The sequence below is a fragment of the Babjeviella inositovora genome (assembly GCF_001661335.1).
Source record: "Babjeviella inositovora NRRL Y-12698 unplaced genomic scaffold BABINscaffold_2, whole genome shotgun sequence".
Classification (NCBI taxonomy): domain Eukaryota; kingdom Fungi; phylum Ascomycota; class Pichiomycetes; order Serinales; genus Babjeviella; species Babjeviella inositovora.
In genome coordinates, this window is record NW_017566839.1 from 1273047 (window position 1) to 1290816 (window position 17770).

General features: G+C 54.4%; 4 protein-coding genes across 4 annotated transcripts; 2 read left to right on the forward strand and 2 right to left on the reverse strand.

The window, feature by feature from the left end:
• The first annotated feature begins 631 nt into the window (after positions 1 to 631).
• Positions 632 to 1802, forward strand: YMC1 (organic acid transporter). The gene has a single exon (XM_019128097.1). It carries the CDS (start codon positions 741 to 743, stop codon positions 1659 to 1661), a length of 921 nt encoding a protein of 306 aa, XP_018987279.1. The 5' UTR covers positions 632 to 740; the 3' UTR covers positions 1662 to 1802.
• A 75-nt stretch (positions 1803 to 1877) lies between these two features.
• Positions 1878 to 13826, reverse strand: TRA1 (histone acetyltransferase). Its single transcript, XM_019128098.1, has one exon. The coding sequence runs from the start codon at positions 13443 to 13445 to the stop codon at positions 1953 to 1955; it is 11493 nt and encodes a 3830-aa protein (XP_018987280.1). The 5' UTR covers positions 13446 to 13826; the 3' UTR covers positions 1878 to 1952.
• Positions 13827 to 14233: 407 nt separating this feature from the next.
• On the reverse strand, positions 14234 to 15551 carry BABINDRAFT_160171 (uncharacterized protein). Its single transcript, XM_019128099.1, has one exon. It carries the CDS (start codon positions 15190 to 15192, stop codon positions 14587 to 14589), a length of 606 nt encoding a protein of 201 aa, XP_018987281.1. The 5' UTR covers positions 15193 to 15551; the 3' UTR covers positions 14234 to 14586.
• Positions 15552 to 15772: 221 nt separating this feature from the next.
• Positions 15773 to 17475, forward strand: BABINDRAFT_160172 (TFIIH/NER complex subunit). Its single transcript, XM_019128100.1, has one exon. It carries the CDS (start codon positions 16006 to 16008, stop codon positions 16999 to 17001), a length of 996 nt encoding a protein of 331 aa, XP_018987282.1. The 5' UTR covers positions 15773 to 16005; the 3' UTR covers positions 17002 to 17475.
• The last annotated feature ends 295 nt before the right edge of the window (positions 17476 to 17770 follow it).

Here is a 17770-nt window from a genome sequence, read left to right on the forward strand (position 1 = left end):
CGTGGGGCCAAATTGCGAGGTTGGTTGAGAGAGTTATTGACATGTTTAGCCGGACCTAACGTTTATATGGTCCACGTGTTCGTAACCTAAACGATCGAGTACAACTAGCTAAATGTTTCGTTTTCCCTTCTCCGTAGTGTGTTCTAGACGGTGGTTACCAAGTAGGGTTTTTGCTAGTGGAAACAGTATCTGTCTAACCCAAATAATTCAAGCTATAACTTTATATGCGCTTTATTCATGACATATCGCTTGATACTTGTCATTTGAATGGCTGGGGGTGCAATGAAACTCCGAACTACTCGGACTAACCCAATTTATTAGGTTTAGGACGCCGGTGGCGGACATTGCTTGGGGCGGTTACCATTTGGGAAGTCATGCCGGAACTGCCTGAGCGCCGCGACACGCATGTGTTCAGCAACCCCTCCTCGCCTTTCCGACCCCCTCCCACTCTTGTTTTTCCCCACAGCTACCCGAGTCACCATCACGTGCCTAACGGGGAACTACGTCCGCGAACTGTCCTATGTAAGCGATATCGTGCGGCTATGGGTCACGTGTATCCAGTGATAAATTTATATAGACAGATCGGAATTTTCCACTCGAGAGCTAGGTGACTGTGCTGCTCTTTAACCTCCGAGAACCCTAGGCCCGCTTGTTTTTCTATTTGAACGCACACATCCCCCGTTTCCACGATACTAAGAAAGGCCCATATATTCTGCCATTCGCACTTCGTAAGTCCCACTATGCCTGAAGAAGTTATCCTCGAGGAAGATCCAAACCGTATATTCAAGGACCTCTTTTCCGGTACCGTCGGTGGTATCGCCCAGGTGTTGTCCGGCCAGCCGTTCGACACCACCAAGGTGAGATTGCAGTCTGCACCTGAAGGCACATACAAGGGGCCGATGGATGTGGTGCGCCAGTTGATCAAAAACGAAGGTGTTTCCGGGTTTTACAAGGGCTCTTTGACTCCCTTGGTTGGTGTCGGTGCGTGTGTATCCATCCAGTTTGCTGTCAACCAGTACATGAAGCGTTTTTTCGGCAACCTCAACCAAAAGAGTGGGTTAGCTGCCTTGACCACGCCCCAGCAGTACTTATCGGGTTGCGCCGCTGGGTTTGCGAACGGTTTTTTGGTCTCGCCAATTGAACACATCAGAATCAGATTACAGACTCAGACCGGTACCGCAGCCTCCGCTGCTGCCGCGGGTCTTCCGTTCTACCATGGTCCAATAGACTGCATCAAGAAGTTGGCCCAGGTGAACGGGGTCAAGTCTGTCATGAGGGGGTTGGGCCCGACTTTGGTCAGAGAGACCCACGGTGCTGGTGCGTACTTTTCCACCTATGAAACCTTGGTTGCCAGAGATATGAGGAATAATAAGTTGGCCAGAGCTGACATTCCGAGCTACCGATTGTGTGGGTACGGTGCATGTGCCGGCTATGCCATGTGGTTGACCGTCTACCCGGTAGATGTTATCAAGTCCAGGTTCCAGACGGACAACATTGCCAAACCGGTCTACTCCAACTCCATTGCCTGTGCCAAGGCCATTTTCAGGAGCTACGGGATCCAGGGCTTTTTCAAGGGTTTCGTTCCAACCATTTTGAGAGCTGCCCCGGCCAACGCCGCCACCTTCTGTGCCTTTGAAATGACCATGCGTGCCATCGGTTAACCGTACATTATTTAATTAGAAAACTTAATATAGAGCGCAGCAAACTGTGGTAGACTTGGAGACGCGAGGACTCGCTGTTTTTGAATAAGCAGAATTCAAATACAGATAAAAGCTTTGGTTTATAGAAATTCAATATCAAACGTAAACATAATACAAAAATACAAATACATAAAAAGTAAAAAAATAAAAGTAAAAAAAAAATAAAAATAAAAAATAACGGTACACTCCGCCCAGACCTCCAGATATACCAGGGATACAAAGGAAAATAACACGTCCAGCACCATACAAGACTTATAAATATGCCATCCACAAGCTGTCCGCCCCCGCAAGGTTCCGCGGATTCACCGCCTGTGAAATCAACTCCAACACATATTGCGTTGCAACCGAATTACCGCTGCTCACGTGCCCCAATGAGGCAGTCTTCTTCACGATAAAGTCCACGTTCACGCGCACAATCTCGCGCAACTGCGGGTCTTGTGCGCTCGGGCGGTGCTGTTGGGTGAACCATGAAATCACCTCATCCCTGACAAAGAGACTCATATACTGCTCCATGTCGTACTCAGGCTCCGAAAGGCAGTTTGCAATCGTAAGAATATACGTCGACAAAATCCCCTCTAACCCGCTCTCCCCGATTAACTTCTGGACGTTGGGGGTCAAGCGGAACGGAACCGGCTCGCCGTTGTGGAAGACGGGCGCTGCGCGCTGCGTCGACACATCCATATTGCTGCTCGCGTATGCGGTGGTGCTGACGCGACCACTCGGCACCTTCGACGGAAGCATGTCTGAGGTCCAGATGTTCCCCGAACCCGCGTCAATATGGATCTTCTGCGGTTGGCGGCCATTAATACACATCATATACGTCATAAAGATGAAGGACGCATACTGCGAGGTGAACTGCTTGCGGAACAACCAGAAATCCTCGTACTGCGGATACAACGCGGTGAAGTGGTTTTTCAACACGGTGCTTGGCACAAGAAGCGACTGCACCGCGCTGAGGATTTCCACACGGATGCTCATCACGTCCGGCTTCGGCAAGCGTGGGTCGTACGCCGCCCGCAACTTCTGCACCGTGTACACAAACGGCTCGTCGCGGTTCTGGCCGCGGGCACGGCAGAACTGCTCGTACACCGCGTGCATTGACACGTCATGCGCATTGTCAGTGAGGATGCGGATGTGCGGTGAAAGCGGCACCGCGACCGGCAACGTGAGCTGGATGTTACGCCGGCGACTTTGCACCTTCTTGGCCAAGCCGTCGTTAAAGATGCGGAACAACTGGAAGATACGCTCCTCGCGGCGCAGATGGCGGGCGGCCGGAAACTGCACCGCAAACGCGTGGACCGAGCCGTCGTGTCCGCGGATACGCATGCGCTTGTAGCACGAGTTGGGCCCGCGCACGAGATCGAGTGTCGACAAGAAGCGCTCGATCTTGATGAAGTGGTTGTTGTTGTCCTTGTTCATAAGGTATTGCCCGGGAATCTCAATGTCTTCAAACTTTTGGTAGTGGAACTCGCTGAGGTGCGGACAGAGCGTTTCGAGATTGACGCTGCCGAAACGGCGGTCAAGCTTCGCCTCGAGGCGATCGCGCCACTTACGCAACTTGCGAATATACGTTTCCAAGTTTGGCTTGCTGTCGATGAGGTCACGCTGGAATTCCGCGCGGATGTGTTTCGGAAGGACCGTTCCCGCAAAGCGCGTGATGTTCTGCTCCGTGGCCTGTGGCAATGGAATGTCATCGCGGGGGTTTGGGAGGCGGTTGAGATACTGAACCCCGTCGTTGAGGAGCGCGATGACGAGGCGGTATGCATCCTCGTCCGCGTTGCACTTGAAACGCTGGGAGATCTGGTCGACAAGCGATTCGAGGGAGAGCGCTAGGAGGGGGTAGGCGGTCTTGAGGATACCCATGATTTCGTCCACATGCTCCCATGGTTGGCGGCCGAGAGACGCACCAGGGGCGGAGCCATTACTACCAGCATTGGTATTCCCAGCATTGGCATTCCCAGCATTGGCATTCCCAGCACTGGCATTACCACCAGCATTAATAGCATTACCATTAGCAGTAATTTCACCACCAAGATTGGCCGCACCAGAATTAGTCGCTGCAGGGTTGGCCGCTCCAGAGTTTGCCGCAGCAGGGCTGGCAGCACCAGGGTTGGCCGCACCAGTGTTGGCGCTTGTGTATGCCGCCGCCTGGCGCTGTATCACGGCAAAGTCTTCCTTTGTCGTTCGCAACTGGAAGTGCAACGCCTGCGGATAGCTCTTGGCAATTCGGATAAGAATCAGCCTCACCAGCGACGCCTCCTTATGCGACAACGACGTGAGTAACTGCGGAATGAACGTAATCCAGTACCACACCGGCACCTCGCCCCTGTAGTTATCAAACGCCTGGGTAAGCGTCTTCCCGGCGTCATCCAAGCTGAGCAACCACAAGATCCGCGAAAGCAACTTCCGCGTCTTGCCGTTCTTGTACAACCCCGAGGCCTGCAAATAGCACGAAATCGCGTTGTTCGCGTAGACGATATCCGCTGGATTCTCCTTAAACCTCCGGTCATTAAACAACCCCCACTCGGCCCACGCCTTGGGCAAGTTGAGATCGATCTGGACGGCCAGCGCGAACGCCTGGTTGGCCTCGTCCTGAACCTTCAACTTGGCAAGGAACATGCCCTTGAGCGTGAAGAACTCGGCCTTCTGCTGAGTGCCAAAGTATACAAGGTTCGTGTTGCTGATCACGTCCAATCCCGTGTTGAGCTCGTTCATGTTTTGGTAGTGGCACTTGGCCTGCTCGCGAAGCTTGAGGAATGCTTCCTGGATCTCGATGTTCGGGAGCGTGTAGATCTTCGCGAGCTGGTTGATACACACCTCTGGCATGTTGTGCGTGCGCGCGACGTGCGCGAAGCGGTTGATAACCCACGCAATCTCGTGGTAGCCGCGGTACGCGTACGAGTTGGCTGTCGCGTTACCGTTCGCCTGCTGGATCGCCGGAATGAACGGGACGTACGTTCGGTTGATGACCCCGAACGCGTGCTGGCGCCACGTCACAAGGTCATTCCAGCAGTTGATATCGTCCCAGACGTTGGGCAAGCGTTCTCTCCACGCCTGCAACACCCTTTTGAGCTCCTGGGATTTGACGTCAAGGTTCTGGGCCGTGGTGGTGAGGAGCGAGCCGTACACCTGGCTCGCCTCCATGAACTCCACGTACTGCTGGAACGTGTGGAGGAGAGGTACGTGTGCCTGGGTGAAGCGCAGCGGGAGCGCGTGCCACTTGCGAAGCGCCAACTGGATGCCCTCGTCGCAGTACTTGGACAACTCCTGGATCGTCTCCTTCTGTTGCGAGTAGCCCTGGAGACAGAGGAACGTTTCGAACACCTGTCGCCGCGGCGTCGGCACATCCATCACCGTCTTCACCGACTGTTCGAGCGGCTCCTTGTCCGCGGTCCAGTCGGCCACGCGCCATCCGCATTCGAGCAAGAGATCCGTGAACCCCTCGTGCTTTGCGAGCTCCGTGAGTACGTCCCAGTGCTGGAGCTTCTCCGCGCACACGATCCAGTTGTCTTCCCAGAGGGCGTACTCAGCCTCACCGTACGGCAACGCGCCGCTGCGCGCCTTGATCTGGGCCGCTTCGTACAACTGAAGCGCCTTGTCCCAGAGCCCGAGCTGTTCGAACAGGAGCGCCGCGTTTGTTTCAAAGTACTTGGCACGGCGCCTCCACAACCCGTAGAACATGTCGTCCTCCTGGAGCGTCGCGTACATCTCCACGAGCGCGTCCTGGTTCGCGTCGCGCACCTTTGCGTTTGCTTCGGTCGCATCGACCGCCTCTAGCAAACGGATCGCCGGGTACCACGCGTCATACGTGCTCCCAAGGTACTTGACAAGGTGCGGTGGGAGCTGGAGGTCACAACGCCCGACACCCTCCAAGAGCGACTGGATCACGTTCGGCCGGCTGTCCATCTGGCGTGTGTGATAGTCCTTGGAGAGGAGGCCGACAAGTGAGCGGGAGAACGCCATCTTGTCGTCAGGAGGGATGGCGGAGTACGCTACGGGGAAGAGGTTGACCCACGCCGCGTGGATAGTTTCGGCGCTCTGGTAGAAGATGCCAATGAGGGGGGCGAGCAAATCACCGGCAGAGAGCGTTCTAAGCGAGGTGAGGAATGCCTGGTGGGAACCCAAGATTTTAGAAAGGGCCTGACCAGGAACGAGCTCTCCTGTAACTCCACCAGATTCGGTGGAAGCATCAGCCGGAAGCCCCTCGGTACCTTCCTCCGCAGTACTCTCGACTAACCCTTCCGTGATATTGGATAATCCCGCGAGTCGGTACTCCCCATCCACCAATCTCAACTTATACTCCCCATCAAACGAACCAAACAAAAGCTGAAGCGCCTGGTTCGTCCACGGATAGTTTGAGATTGCCTCCCAAGACTGCTCGCGCACAATGTAGTACAACCGCTTGGCAATATCTCTCTCGAGACTATCGTTCAAGATAGCAACCAAGCGTTCCCGCACCTTCACGTCGCTGAGATGGGTTCCCACCAAGAACGGGTGCTCCATGCGCACTGTGAGCTCGGTGCAGCTTAATGTCTTGTCCTCAAAGATATCCGTGACAATCGAGTAGTACTCACGCGCAAGTTCCATCTCACCGCGCGCCTCAAAGACCATCATCTTCTGGAGGATACCCGCCTTCTCCTTCGTTGTCGGGAACAAATCCGTTTTGGAGAAGACCCACCCGCGTACGATTGCGATGATCTTATGGAGGAGGTCCTTGTCGAGCGAGCGCTCGATCAACTGCGCGAGGAGAGTGAGGAACACGCGGCGCTGGTCGCCGAGGTTCAGGATCCGCATCAGCGACAAGTTGAGGATCTTTTCAAGAAGCTTTGTCGTCATCTTAGCTTCGTACTCTGACGTCGGCGCTTCTGCACCGTGCGAGATCGCGATGTGATCGTTGAAGAGTTTGCGGAACGTGCGCATGATCGGTTGGAGTAGCAGGTCGAGCGACGCGGGGCTGTGCGTCGCGAGCGTCCAGCATATCGTCACACCTGCCGCGACCGAGGACATACCCCCGAGGTCATCCTGAACAATCGTGGTAAGCGACGTGAGGAACGCGCGGATCTCCTCAGACTCCTCCTCCTGCGTTTTCTGGTGCTCGTTGATCGCCTCGAGGATGATCCGTAACACGCGCTGGAGCACCTCCTGGACATCATGGTTATCAGAACGGAGACACTTGTCGAGAAGTGTCTCCAACTGCGTGAGATGCTCCACGATCCACGCGGCCGTCTGCCACTCGAGCGTGACCGCGAGCACCTCGAGTGCGTTGAGACAGAACCCGAGCATGCTGGTATTGCTGAAGTCCGCTGACACAAGGAATTTGTCAAAGAACTGGAGCTTCACCACCACGTCAGACCAGTAGACCGGGCCGAGGAGCTGGTGGAGGGTCGTGAGCGCGCGCTGACCGAGGTCGGACTCAGACGCGCGTGTCTGGCTGAGGCACACGTAGCGTACGAGGAAGGTGATGCACGCTTCGCGGAGGCCGTATGGGATGGTGTAGGAGGTTGGGGTGGTGTCGGGGGAGGTTGCTCGTTCCGAACGCGACGCACGAGGCGTGAGGGAGTCGCTTTCGCGCCTTTCCGTACGTGCGCGTGAGTCCACGTGGGCAACCGAGTTCGAGTCCTCGCGTGTATCCTCGTGCGACTCGGTCGCTTGACCCCGTGTGGCTTCGCGCTCTGCGCGTGCGCGTTCCTCCCAGCGCAAAATCATCTCCGCAAGGTCAATGGCCAACACCTGGTTCTCCACCGAGGGGTTCGCAAGAATCGTGAGCTTCCCCATTGCCGTGATCACGTTCGGGATGAACTGGTCGCGGGCGACATAGAACAAATCCGGGTGTTGCACAATGAACTGGTACACGTTAAGTACCTGTGTCACCGTGAACCCGTCCTCAGAGAGCACGCGTCGCGGCCACTTGAGCCAGCTAACAGGCGAGCCCTGCGCCATGCGACTCGGCATTGCGGGTGCGAGCAAGTCGAGCGCCTGCTTGACCAAGTAGCGAGTGTCGGCCTGATGTGCCCGCAACAACGCGACAAACACCTGGGTGACAATCTTGACGGGGGTGTCGTACGCCGCGATGAAGTAGGATGTCACCACATACGCGGTCTGTTTGGTGATGTTGTCGTCGAGGCGGATGTAGTTCCACGAGAACTTGATCACGTCCTTACGGAGTTCGCCCACCACCGCAGGCGCCCACTTGATGCAGATCGCCGTCATCTGCAACAACTCAAAGCGGTAGCTGTCCACACCGCCCGCGGTCGGCACCGTGATGATATCGGAGGACGACTTCCAGACCTTTGCATGTACAAGCTCCAACCATGCGGGGATCTTGCCGTCGCGCTTTGCCACGAGGCGATCGAGGCTACCGTGGCGACGGCACTCGGACATGAGGATTGGATTGACAAGGTGCTTGAAAAGGAAGATCTTGGTGGGGAGGGATGACGACGCTGTCGCGAATGCGACGCACTGCGCAAGGAACGTTTGCCGGAGACTCACGTCGTCGCTCTGGATGACTTCCGAGTGGAGAAAGTCCTCAAAGGTATGGGAGAGGGGAAGCCCCAGCGTGCAGAGGATGTCGAGGAACGACACCACCGAAGACACGGCGGTGGCGGTATCTAAGACCAACGGAGCCTCCACCGCGTCAGGCTTGACTACCAAGGCTTCAGAGTCTTCGGGTTTGGCGGCGTCCTCCATTTTGACGTCGGCATCCTCAAGGGCCTTAGAGGGCTCAGCCGTCTCGGGCTTTGTCTGGGCCTGAGTTTCGACGAAAACCACCTGCAACTGCTCAACGGCTTGGGATACCTGGAAGTGGACCGGGGAAATGAATGGCGCCTGCGCGCCGATAGCCAACACGTCCTTCATGACGTCTGCGAGCTGTGCGAGCATCGGGCGCTGTGCGCACAACCAAGCCGCGTCGTACGGCGCGATAGCGCGGATCACGTCCACGAGGTTCGCAAACATTACGCATTTGACTTCCGGCGCCGTTTGCGCGGCCAACGCGTCGTACAACTTGTCCAAGTTCTGCTTCACATGTGCGCGGAGCTGGGCGCACGCCTCGAGCCCTACGAAATACGCGCAGCGCGTGCCGGTCTGACGCACGCCAAACTTGAGTGCAAAGTACTGGAACGTCTCGGGCGCAAAGCGGTTGAGGAACTTGGCAACGGGCGCGCGAAATGGCGATGTCTGGCGGCGGTGCAAGTGCTCCTCAAGGTACTGCAACGTGTTCATGATCTCGTCCATAAAGGTGAACGCCTTTGGCGGGAGGAGGTGGAAGATGTTGAGGATGGCGACGATGATCTGGACGGTTGGATTGCTGTCGAGCTCTTGGGCCGAGATTTGGTGGAGAGTCGCGGGCTGCGCCCACGCCATCAAGTGATCGAGCAACTTGCGGCCAATCTCCACCTTGAAGTAGGAGATGAGGAGCTCCAAGAGTCTGGCAAGCGCCTCGAGGCCAGGTACCGTGAGCTTCTTGTGGTCCAGGAGGTTCATGAGCATCGGGCGGAGGCCACTCTGGAGTAACTCCTTCGGCACCTTGGCGTTCTGCGAGAGCACCAGCTTGAGCCCCATGTGCGACGCGTTAATCACCTCCGACGACTTGGCACACAACGTCTTGAAGAACACCGCGAGAATCTTGATGCGCGTTTGGCCACCGCGCGACGCGACAAACTCTGCGTTGTTGAGAGCGAGCGAGAGGAGCCGGATGCACGCGACGCGGAGCTTCACCAACTGCTCCGATGTACGGTACTCGAACACACGATTCGCAGAGGTGAGTGACTCGTCCTCCGCGTCCACAAGCGTCAACGCCTCGATGAGCAAGCGGTTAAGTTCTTCGTTGAACTGGAGAAACGTGTTCTCGAGCCCAAGACAGAACGTGATCGCGTCGAGGTTCCCGATCTGCATTGGGAACGGGAGTGCGCGGAGCGGCTTGCCGAAGATTGGGGTGAGGAGCACATTCTTGGACGGCTCGATGAGCTTCGCGAGTGGGATATTCGTGGTTGTCGCGAGGATGCGGAGCGCTTCCTGCGCCGTTTCGCGCACCTCCAGGTTTGCGTTCCCTAGGTCGTACACCAACGACGCGACAAACGTCTGGAACGGCTTCTCTGCCGCCTCCGCCGCCGGGAGGTCACGGTTGCACTCGCGGAGAAGCTTGTAGATCAAGCGCCGTGCCGTCGCACGCACCTCGTGCGGCGCGTCGCTCGGGCTGTCACGCAACACGAAGAAGAGCGCGCGCGTGCACTCGAACTGGCGTGGCGCAAACCACGAGACCGGTACGTCGAGGTCTTCGATCAATGTTTGGAGCCCGACCGTACCGCCAAGTTTGCGGTAGTATGCTTCATCGTAGCACGTATGCACGAACGTGTTGAACACAAAGCGGAGGAGTGGGAACTGCGTCGCGGACGCAAACACCGCTGCACTCACGCGGAACACCGTCTTGATCGCGTCGACCCCCGCGCTGCGTACTTCCTTTACGTAGAAGCTGAGCGCATCCACGATGGCATCCACAAACACACGCTCGTCGATGAACACACGGCCCTCATGGTCCGCCGTGGAGAACGGCCGGTCGTTCTTGCGCTTTTGGACAAGAAACTTGCCAATGTATAGGAGCGTCGCGTGGGTGTAGAGGCCGGCGAGAAGGGTCTGCGCGGCATCTGCCACCTCGGGAATGGAGACCGCGTAGAACATGGCCTCGAGGAGGCGGAGGAACAAGGCTTGCTGGCGCGTGAGCTTGGCTTTGTCGACGACGATGCCTTCTTCAAGCGCTGCGGGAGCGTCTGCAGAGTCTGTGGCCGTTTCCGACTGTGCGGCCAACACGCGCGCGCACGCGGCAATCTGGTGTTCAAACCCGTCGCCCATCGCCTCGGCATCCACGAACAACTTGAGCACGCCTGAGAGGTACTGGAACGCGCTCACACGGTAGTGAATCTTCAAGCGCGGGTCCTCCAAGAGCGTGAGCGCCGCGGTGATCCCCGATGTGATACTGACAGGCGCCTCTTCCGGCAAGCCGTCAATCTTAAAGAACGCCTCCACCTCCTGGTCGAGCGCTGTCTGCGATCTGAGGTTCTGTGCGGGCTTAACGAACCGCCGGTTGCGCCCGCCAAGCTTGCCGAGCACGCGGAAGGTGGTGTGGGAGTGTTGGTGGTAGTATGGCAACGGCTTAAGGTGCTTCCAGAGCGCCTCCATGACCTCCTCGATGACGGGCTCGATGATGGGGTCAAAGTACTCGGCCGTGAGGTTATCCACGCAGAGCTCAAGCGTACGGAGACCCTGCGATACGAGTTCCTGCGACCCGTTGAGTGCAAACACGAGTGGACGCATGAGGTAGCTAAGGTGAGGCACGAGGACGGATAGACGGACGGGGACGGTCAAGCAGAGCTCGACGTAGATGTCGCGCTCCTGGGGGTGGCGCGCCGTCTGAATCATGCGGTTCAACGTCTCGAGGAGCACTTGGAGAAGCGGCATGATCTCCTTGTAGAGGTGCTCGAAGCGGCCGCCGCCGATGCTGCGGAAGAGCGTGCGGATGAGGTAGAAGTACACCATGGGCTGCTTGGCGGTGGTGGTGAGCTGGAGCGACTGGAGGATCAAGTCGTTCAAGTGGGGGAGGATGACTGCTTCGTTGACGGTGGGAAAGAGGTTCACCGACATGAAGCAGAGTTTGAAGAGGCGGATGAGAATATTCAGCTTGACCACATCCACCTCACCGAGCTCTGCTAGCTTGGATTTGGCAAACAGCGTGAGGAGCCCCAGGAAGTTTTGCGACGTGATTTCGTTCGCGAGGAAAAATTGCGGAATGTGCAACAACGCCAGGTTCTCAAGCATCGCTGCATAGAGGAACGGCATCTCGAAGTGCACGATTTCGTTGAACGTGGCCGAGTCGATGTGGATGAACATGGTGGCAAAGATCTCCATGATTTCGTTCTCCTCCTTGCTGGAAGTGACCGGGATGTTTGGCCCGGCAATGTCAAACGACGCGGGGCGTGCCTCCGGCTTGGGTGTCTGGAAGAAGCGGAGTCCCAGGATCCCCTCGCGGAAGAGCGAACGGAGGATATTGATCTCTTCATACGTGAAAATCTTGGCGGACGTGTTCCACGTCTCGAGGTTGTAGTCGGGTGTGGGCGGTGGTGGGTTGCACGACTTGAGTCCGAAAATCACGGACTTGAGGAACGACATGAGCGAGCGGAAGAGGTAGCACGCGTCTTTGAGCGGGTCGGAGGTGGAGGGTGGAGTGACGGAGATCAAAACGTAATCTGAAGCAACCGATGGGTCTGAATCCCCCACCGTCTCTTCGGAGGGGGCCAGATTGTCAGTATTTTCATCCTCCATTTTAATGTCACCGTCGGCATCAGCGACACCAGCAGATATGGAGGGGGTCTCGCCCCGTGCCGCAAACGCCTCCTTCCGTTTTTCCACCACCTTTCGCTTTCTTTCAAACTCGCGCTTCCCCCACATTACCTCGTCGTACTTGCGGTTCAACGTCACAAACCGTTTGCTGTGCGCGTCGATTATCTGCATGAACAACTGGCGGCTCTCGCCCTTCTCGGGCAACTTCATAATGCTCTCCACGAGGTTCAACAACAACTTGGAGCTCATGATCTGCACCGTCAATGCCAACGTGTCGTCCTGGAGAATGCGGCAGAACATCTGGACTGTTTGGAAGATCTGCTCGGCCGTCAACTCAGCTCGCACGTTGTGAATGAAGTCTGCGACGGTGCTGTACGCCAACGGGCGGAGCGTGTCATGTGCGGTGAGCCCGTCGCCGACCAACACGCGCTCGTCAAAGAGGAGGTCACATTTTGGGAGGAACATGGAGCGGAACGGCGTCAGGAGAATATGGCGTGTCGAGTGGAGAAGCTCCTTACGCGCACCTGAGAGCTCCGACGGACAATCCTGGAGGATGCGCATAATGAGATCGGGAATCGTCTTATGGTACGGCTTGAGGAACACCGGGGCGTAGCCGCGGATGAAGATGTACGCGAGAAACGACGCGGCCTTGACCTGGCCGAGCACGAAGTCGCCAAAGGCCGCACGGTTTGCGATGCCCGCGGCAACAGACGTGAGGCGTTCGCCACGCGCCTCAGCCACCGTGCGCGCGGCCGCCTGTGGTGCGGCCTCGAGCGTCAAGATGTCGATTACGTGTGGGATAAACACCGGCAAGCACGTGTTGACCAACGGCTTGTACGACGAGTAGAGCGACACCATGGTGATGGGGCACTCGGCGACAGTTTTGAACGACGCCATTGCGCGGTTCAACGGCTTTTCGTCCATATTCTCCGTGGCCGCAAACGTCTCTGCTACGAGCGGCGCAATGTTGGTGTAGATCTCGATGATGAGGTCAATGAACGCCTGCACGTTGTCCACGAGCACGCCCTTATACGCCTTATGGAGACTGGTGATGATCTTGATGCACAACACCCCGTTGTCCTCGTTTTCGTCGCGAAGAATCCGTTGGAGCACTTCGAGAATCGGGAGGGCATACGGCTGGAACGTCTCATTCATCACCGAGCGGTGGACGATTTCGAGCACCGTGTTACGGAGCTTGTGCTCTGGCGACTGCGCCGAGAAGCTGATGGGCACCGTATCGAGGTATTCAATGAAGATGGGCATGAGAGACTTCAAGAAGTACTCGTACTCGGTGGAGCCGCTGAAGGTTTCAATCATGTCGAGGAGTTCTGAAAGGATTGAGTGTTTCGTTTTGCAATCGACATCCTCCTGGAGGCGCGACACAAACGCGTCGAGCTGGGAAGAGTACGACATGGGGAACAAATAGTTGATAAAGAGGATTTGAGTTGAAGCGTGAAAGAGGATATGAGTTGAAGCGTGAAAGGAACTAGGTTGAAGCGAGAAAGAAGTTAGGCTGGAGCGAGAAAGGAGTTAGACTGGAGCTCGTAAATTCGAGATTGGATTCGTAGGATATACAGCTTAGGCTGGGTAGCTGGTACTACTGGATAGAGCTCCGGGTATGTCAATGGATAAATGTGGATAACCCTGTTGGATAACCTGTGAAACAACCTTTGCAAGACAGTCACTAAGCGGATCACACAACCGGAGGAGAAAGGGTGGAACCGAGGATTATACACGAAATAGACAATGTTGCAGAGCAGGGATGTATCTAGCAGGGAGTGTCAGACAGTGCAAATGGCAATGAGTAAGATGGAGCGGAGAGATTCAAAACGAGACGGTATGTTTTTTTATCCACTGTTGACGCTGGGTGGAAAAAGTGGAAATGCTACAGACCTGGAAAGGCCTACATCACGTGAGATTCACGTGAGGGGAGGACCGAAATGTTTATGTCGATTATTAATGACGAGTGGCCGTAAGTAAGGGTAAATGCTACCAGGAGATATTAGCCTGGCCTTTTTACCGATTGATTGATGGTGAAAGGTGTATGTGAGAGTAGTGCCAGATTGGTTCGTAAGTGCGGACGCTCGCGTCGGTTTCCATAGAGCTTTGGTCCTCGCAGTGGGTATGTCTTGTTTATTTCTCAGGTCAATTCTACTGTTCAGTAGTTAAATGATTACTGCTACGTATATGCCTTAAACCTCCTTGGATTATAATTACAGGTCTCTGTGAATGAATACTTTAGCAGAAATGTTGGTCATACGGAAAACAAGGTCTGAATTAGGTGCCAACATTAACTGTTTTTATTTGTTGACCAATGCACCAAAGAGTTCATGTGATGCAGTTTTCGTACCTGGATTGATACTTCCATACATGTAAACTGTAGACCAATAAACTAGCTACTTTTGCACGGCTCGATTAGCGCCACATTGATTAGTCGAAAGCACGATGTGTAAAAACGGGAGTTCATCTCGTGTGGGGTGTAACCATGGCGTGCTGACTCCGATACGGCCAGAAGAAAAGTTTCCAAAATCCGTCAGACTAAAGTCCTTGGTACTTAGCCCCTTCTGCTTCCATCTATAACCTCCTGGGAGCGCCTTTCCATACCGTCGAGCAAATCCCTTTGGCGGAAAATATCTCCTACAATGCTCACCACACACTCGTGCGTGAGCTTTGCAGTAAAGGACGTTTCCTTTCCCTGTAGTTTAAGGGCCTTGAGACCAAGATGCCGCACATAGGACGTGTCGCTGGCCTCCAAAACCTCAGGAACCCGAACGAGTAACGCTAATACCCAACGCGAGAGACTGGCATTGGTGCTACGGTTTAACCATTTCGTTGCGTAGATCACAAGCTTGATAGCTGTCTGGTGGTCCAACAGCCGCACGCAGTTCATATCTGGATCAGTGGTAAAAAAGAGGCTGCGCCAGCCAGCGAACGTGGTGGGGAGGATTGTGTTTACGGGTTCCAATGGGGCCGATGAGAAGGCTTGTCGCGTAGCTGAGAACCTGGCCACAAACTCCTGGTGCCATTCAGCGTGGATGACTGATTGGGGGTCAATGCTGATTCCTTCAGACGTTACAGGGTCAGTCTCATATAATACAGCATCAAGAGCTACAGGCGACACCCTGGACCCTGTCTTTGATTTTTTCGTGTCTGAAAACATAATTTGATGCTTTGTTTCCGCTTCAACCCTGCTCCTTATTAGTAATCTGAGAAACGGGAAACCCTCGAGGGAGCTCACACGTACCTCACCATGCTCAAGTACGCTTCCACGTCGGTGTACGCTTCCTCCCAATTGATTTGCAGAGCATTCGTGATGGATGCCGCCACGGGAAACGCCTGGCGTTGGCCAAAAATGGGGTCTAAGGGCCCGTTACCCTTGTTATCCACATGTGGGCTGTAGTTCAGTTCGGGGTCTTCATAAGAGCGTTTGGGCGGCATTGGTATAGATTACAATGCAAATATATGGGTTATAACAACTTGATGATATTCTGGAATGTATCAAGGCAATATATACGTCAACAAGTTGGGTGAGGGAAGACTGGACCGAGAATATTGAGCCGCAGTCATACGCATATATCACGGTAACAAAAAGTGAGAGACATACATTCACGTGACAATCCAACCACGGCGCGTTCAGGCAAAGGCCAAGGAATATATTAGCTTGCTTTTTTCTTTTTCTTTTTTTTTTTAGCTCTGACCATACGATTTTTTATAAAAAAAAAGCACGTCATTGCATCAACAAACATACCGTGGTGTTATATTCAACCATATCAAAAATCCTGGGTTTATTCATCGATAAATATACGATATTTTATGATGTCAAATCTGTGGAGCCCTTCCTCGTTATTTGGCGTCCTGCACGTACTACGAAAAGTTGTCTAGGATTCATCAGCCTTTTGCATTCTAAAACCTCGCACCGTTTCTCTGTTCAGTGGCGACCGGTTCTATCTTACCACACCAGCTACACCCCATAATGGATGCAATTGCAGAAAGCGTGTTCGACAACACCATGCCCCACGCGGCGGTCGACGACACGCCGTCGCATCTCTCGGTAATTCTTGAGACGTCTGCGGCTGGCTGGCTCGCAATCCCCCAGACCACGTTGAAGCAAGTCAGTGAGGCGCTTCTCGTGGCGCTTAACGCACACCTTGCGTCCAACACGTCCAATCAGGTGTCTGTGCTTGCCAGTGGTGTCCAGCGCTCGGAGTTTCTCTTCCCGACCCCGGAAGACACCCACGCGAAGCACCACAACGGCACCTCAACTTTGGTCAGCTCCAAGTTGTACTCGCTTTTCCGCCACGTGGATGAGGAGGTGCTTCACAGGCTCGACGCCCACATCCAGACAGAAGGCAACGGCTGTGACAAGGGTACGCTTGCAGGCGGTACCAGCATGGCACTCGCGTACATCCGCCGGTGTCAGGCCGAGACTGCGGCTTTGAAGGCACGGATTTTGATCATCAGCATTACTGACGACTCTGCTATCCCCTACATCCCCGTAATGAACTGTATCTTTGCGGCGCAGAAGATGAAGACGAGTATCGACGTGTGCCAGCTCGGGCCGGCCTCCAGTTTCCTCCAACAGGCGGCGGACGCCACCGGTGGTGTTTATATGGACGTTAAGCACCCCCAGGGCTTGATTCAGTATCTAACCACCGCGTTTTTTGTCGACACGTCGCTCCGACCGTTCATGGTGTTGCCCTCACAGAACAATGTGGACTTCAGAGCGAGTTGTTTTGTGACCGGTGGGGTGGTCGAGCGAGGTTATGTTTGCGGGGTGTGTCTCTGCATCTTGAAGGACGTTCCACAGAGAAACTTCTGTCCGGTGTGCGGTTCTCGGTTTGATGATTTGGTGATTAGCAAACTCAGACGGGGGCCGGTGGTGACACGGAAGAAGAAGAGAAAGACAGACGCTCTGCAAACTCCACTGACCCCAGCTGCAGAGCAGCCAGAGGCTGTCACTGATGATTAGCCAACCTAGTGTTGACTGGGGGTATTGGGAACCAAAGGTTATGAAGGAAATATACTTGACAATTGCCACTTTAAAGATTATCTCAAAGATTACGAAGGCGTCTAGCAGAGGATAGATTACTGGAACACTTGATGGAAGGTTGTCTGGCTCTTGTAGTTCAACGGGGATCTTCTGACACTATTGCGTTACAACCCTTTGGAACTAGAGGGAAACTCTGATTCTTAGCTCTCAAGGGATTTTATGGGTGGATGCTTGCCTGAATTATGTCTACTCTGAATTTGGATAGAAAGCCTTGCTTCTTGGGCCTATTGAATTAAACCTGGCGGATATTTATGTGAACATATTTCTCAGTTATATTGAGAGCTAGTTGGACCATGGTGTCAAGGTTAAACCATTAACATCAATAAATTGCATTTTTTTTATTGGTACACCTCCTAAGTTAGTGTCCAGAGGGGCTTTCGTACTAGACCAAGATATTAATGATTCTAATCTATCCGTAGTGTAGGGCTCTGATTATAACAGCAATAAGGACATACAGTGTATCATGGAGCTGGGCTCAACCCTCAGTTATTGAGCCATAAATCTACTATTCATTATTATGGTATAAATTTAAATTTATATATCAAGTATGCATTTGTGCGCCTCACTAAAAAAACCCCCCCACCAGAAATGTTCAGCCCCCTCTCGTAGCACAAGGTCGTGCACATACCATCCACATAAACCTTTAAAAACATCAACCACATATTCTCCTCTCCCTATTATCCCTCTA

Excerpts from the sequence above, each read along its gene's own strand:
- YMC1 (XM_019128097.1), top strand. The coding sequence starts at position 741 with ATGCCTGAAGAAGTTATCCTCGAGGAAGATCCAAACCGTATATTCAAG.
- TRA1 (XM_019128098.1), bottom strand. The coding sequence starts at position 13,445 with ATGTCGTACTCTTCCCAGCTCGACGCGTTTGTGTCGCGCCTCCAGGAG.
- BABINDRAFT_160171 (XM_019128099.1), bottom strand. The coding sequence starts at position 15,192 with ATGTTTTCAGACACGAAAAAATCAAAGACAGGGTCCAGGGTGTCGCCT.
- BABINDRAFT_160172 (XM_019128100.1), top strand. The coding sequence starts at position 16,006 with ATGGATGCAATTGCAGAAAGCGTGTTCGACAACACCATGCCCCACGCG.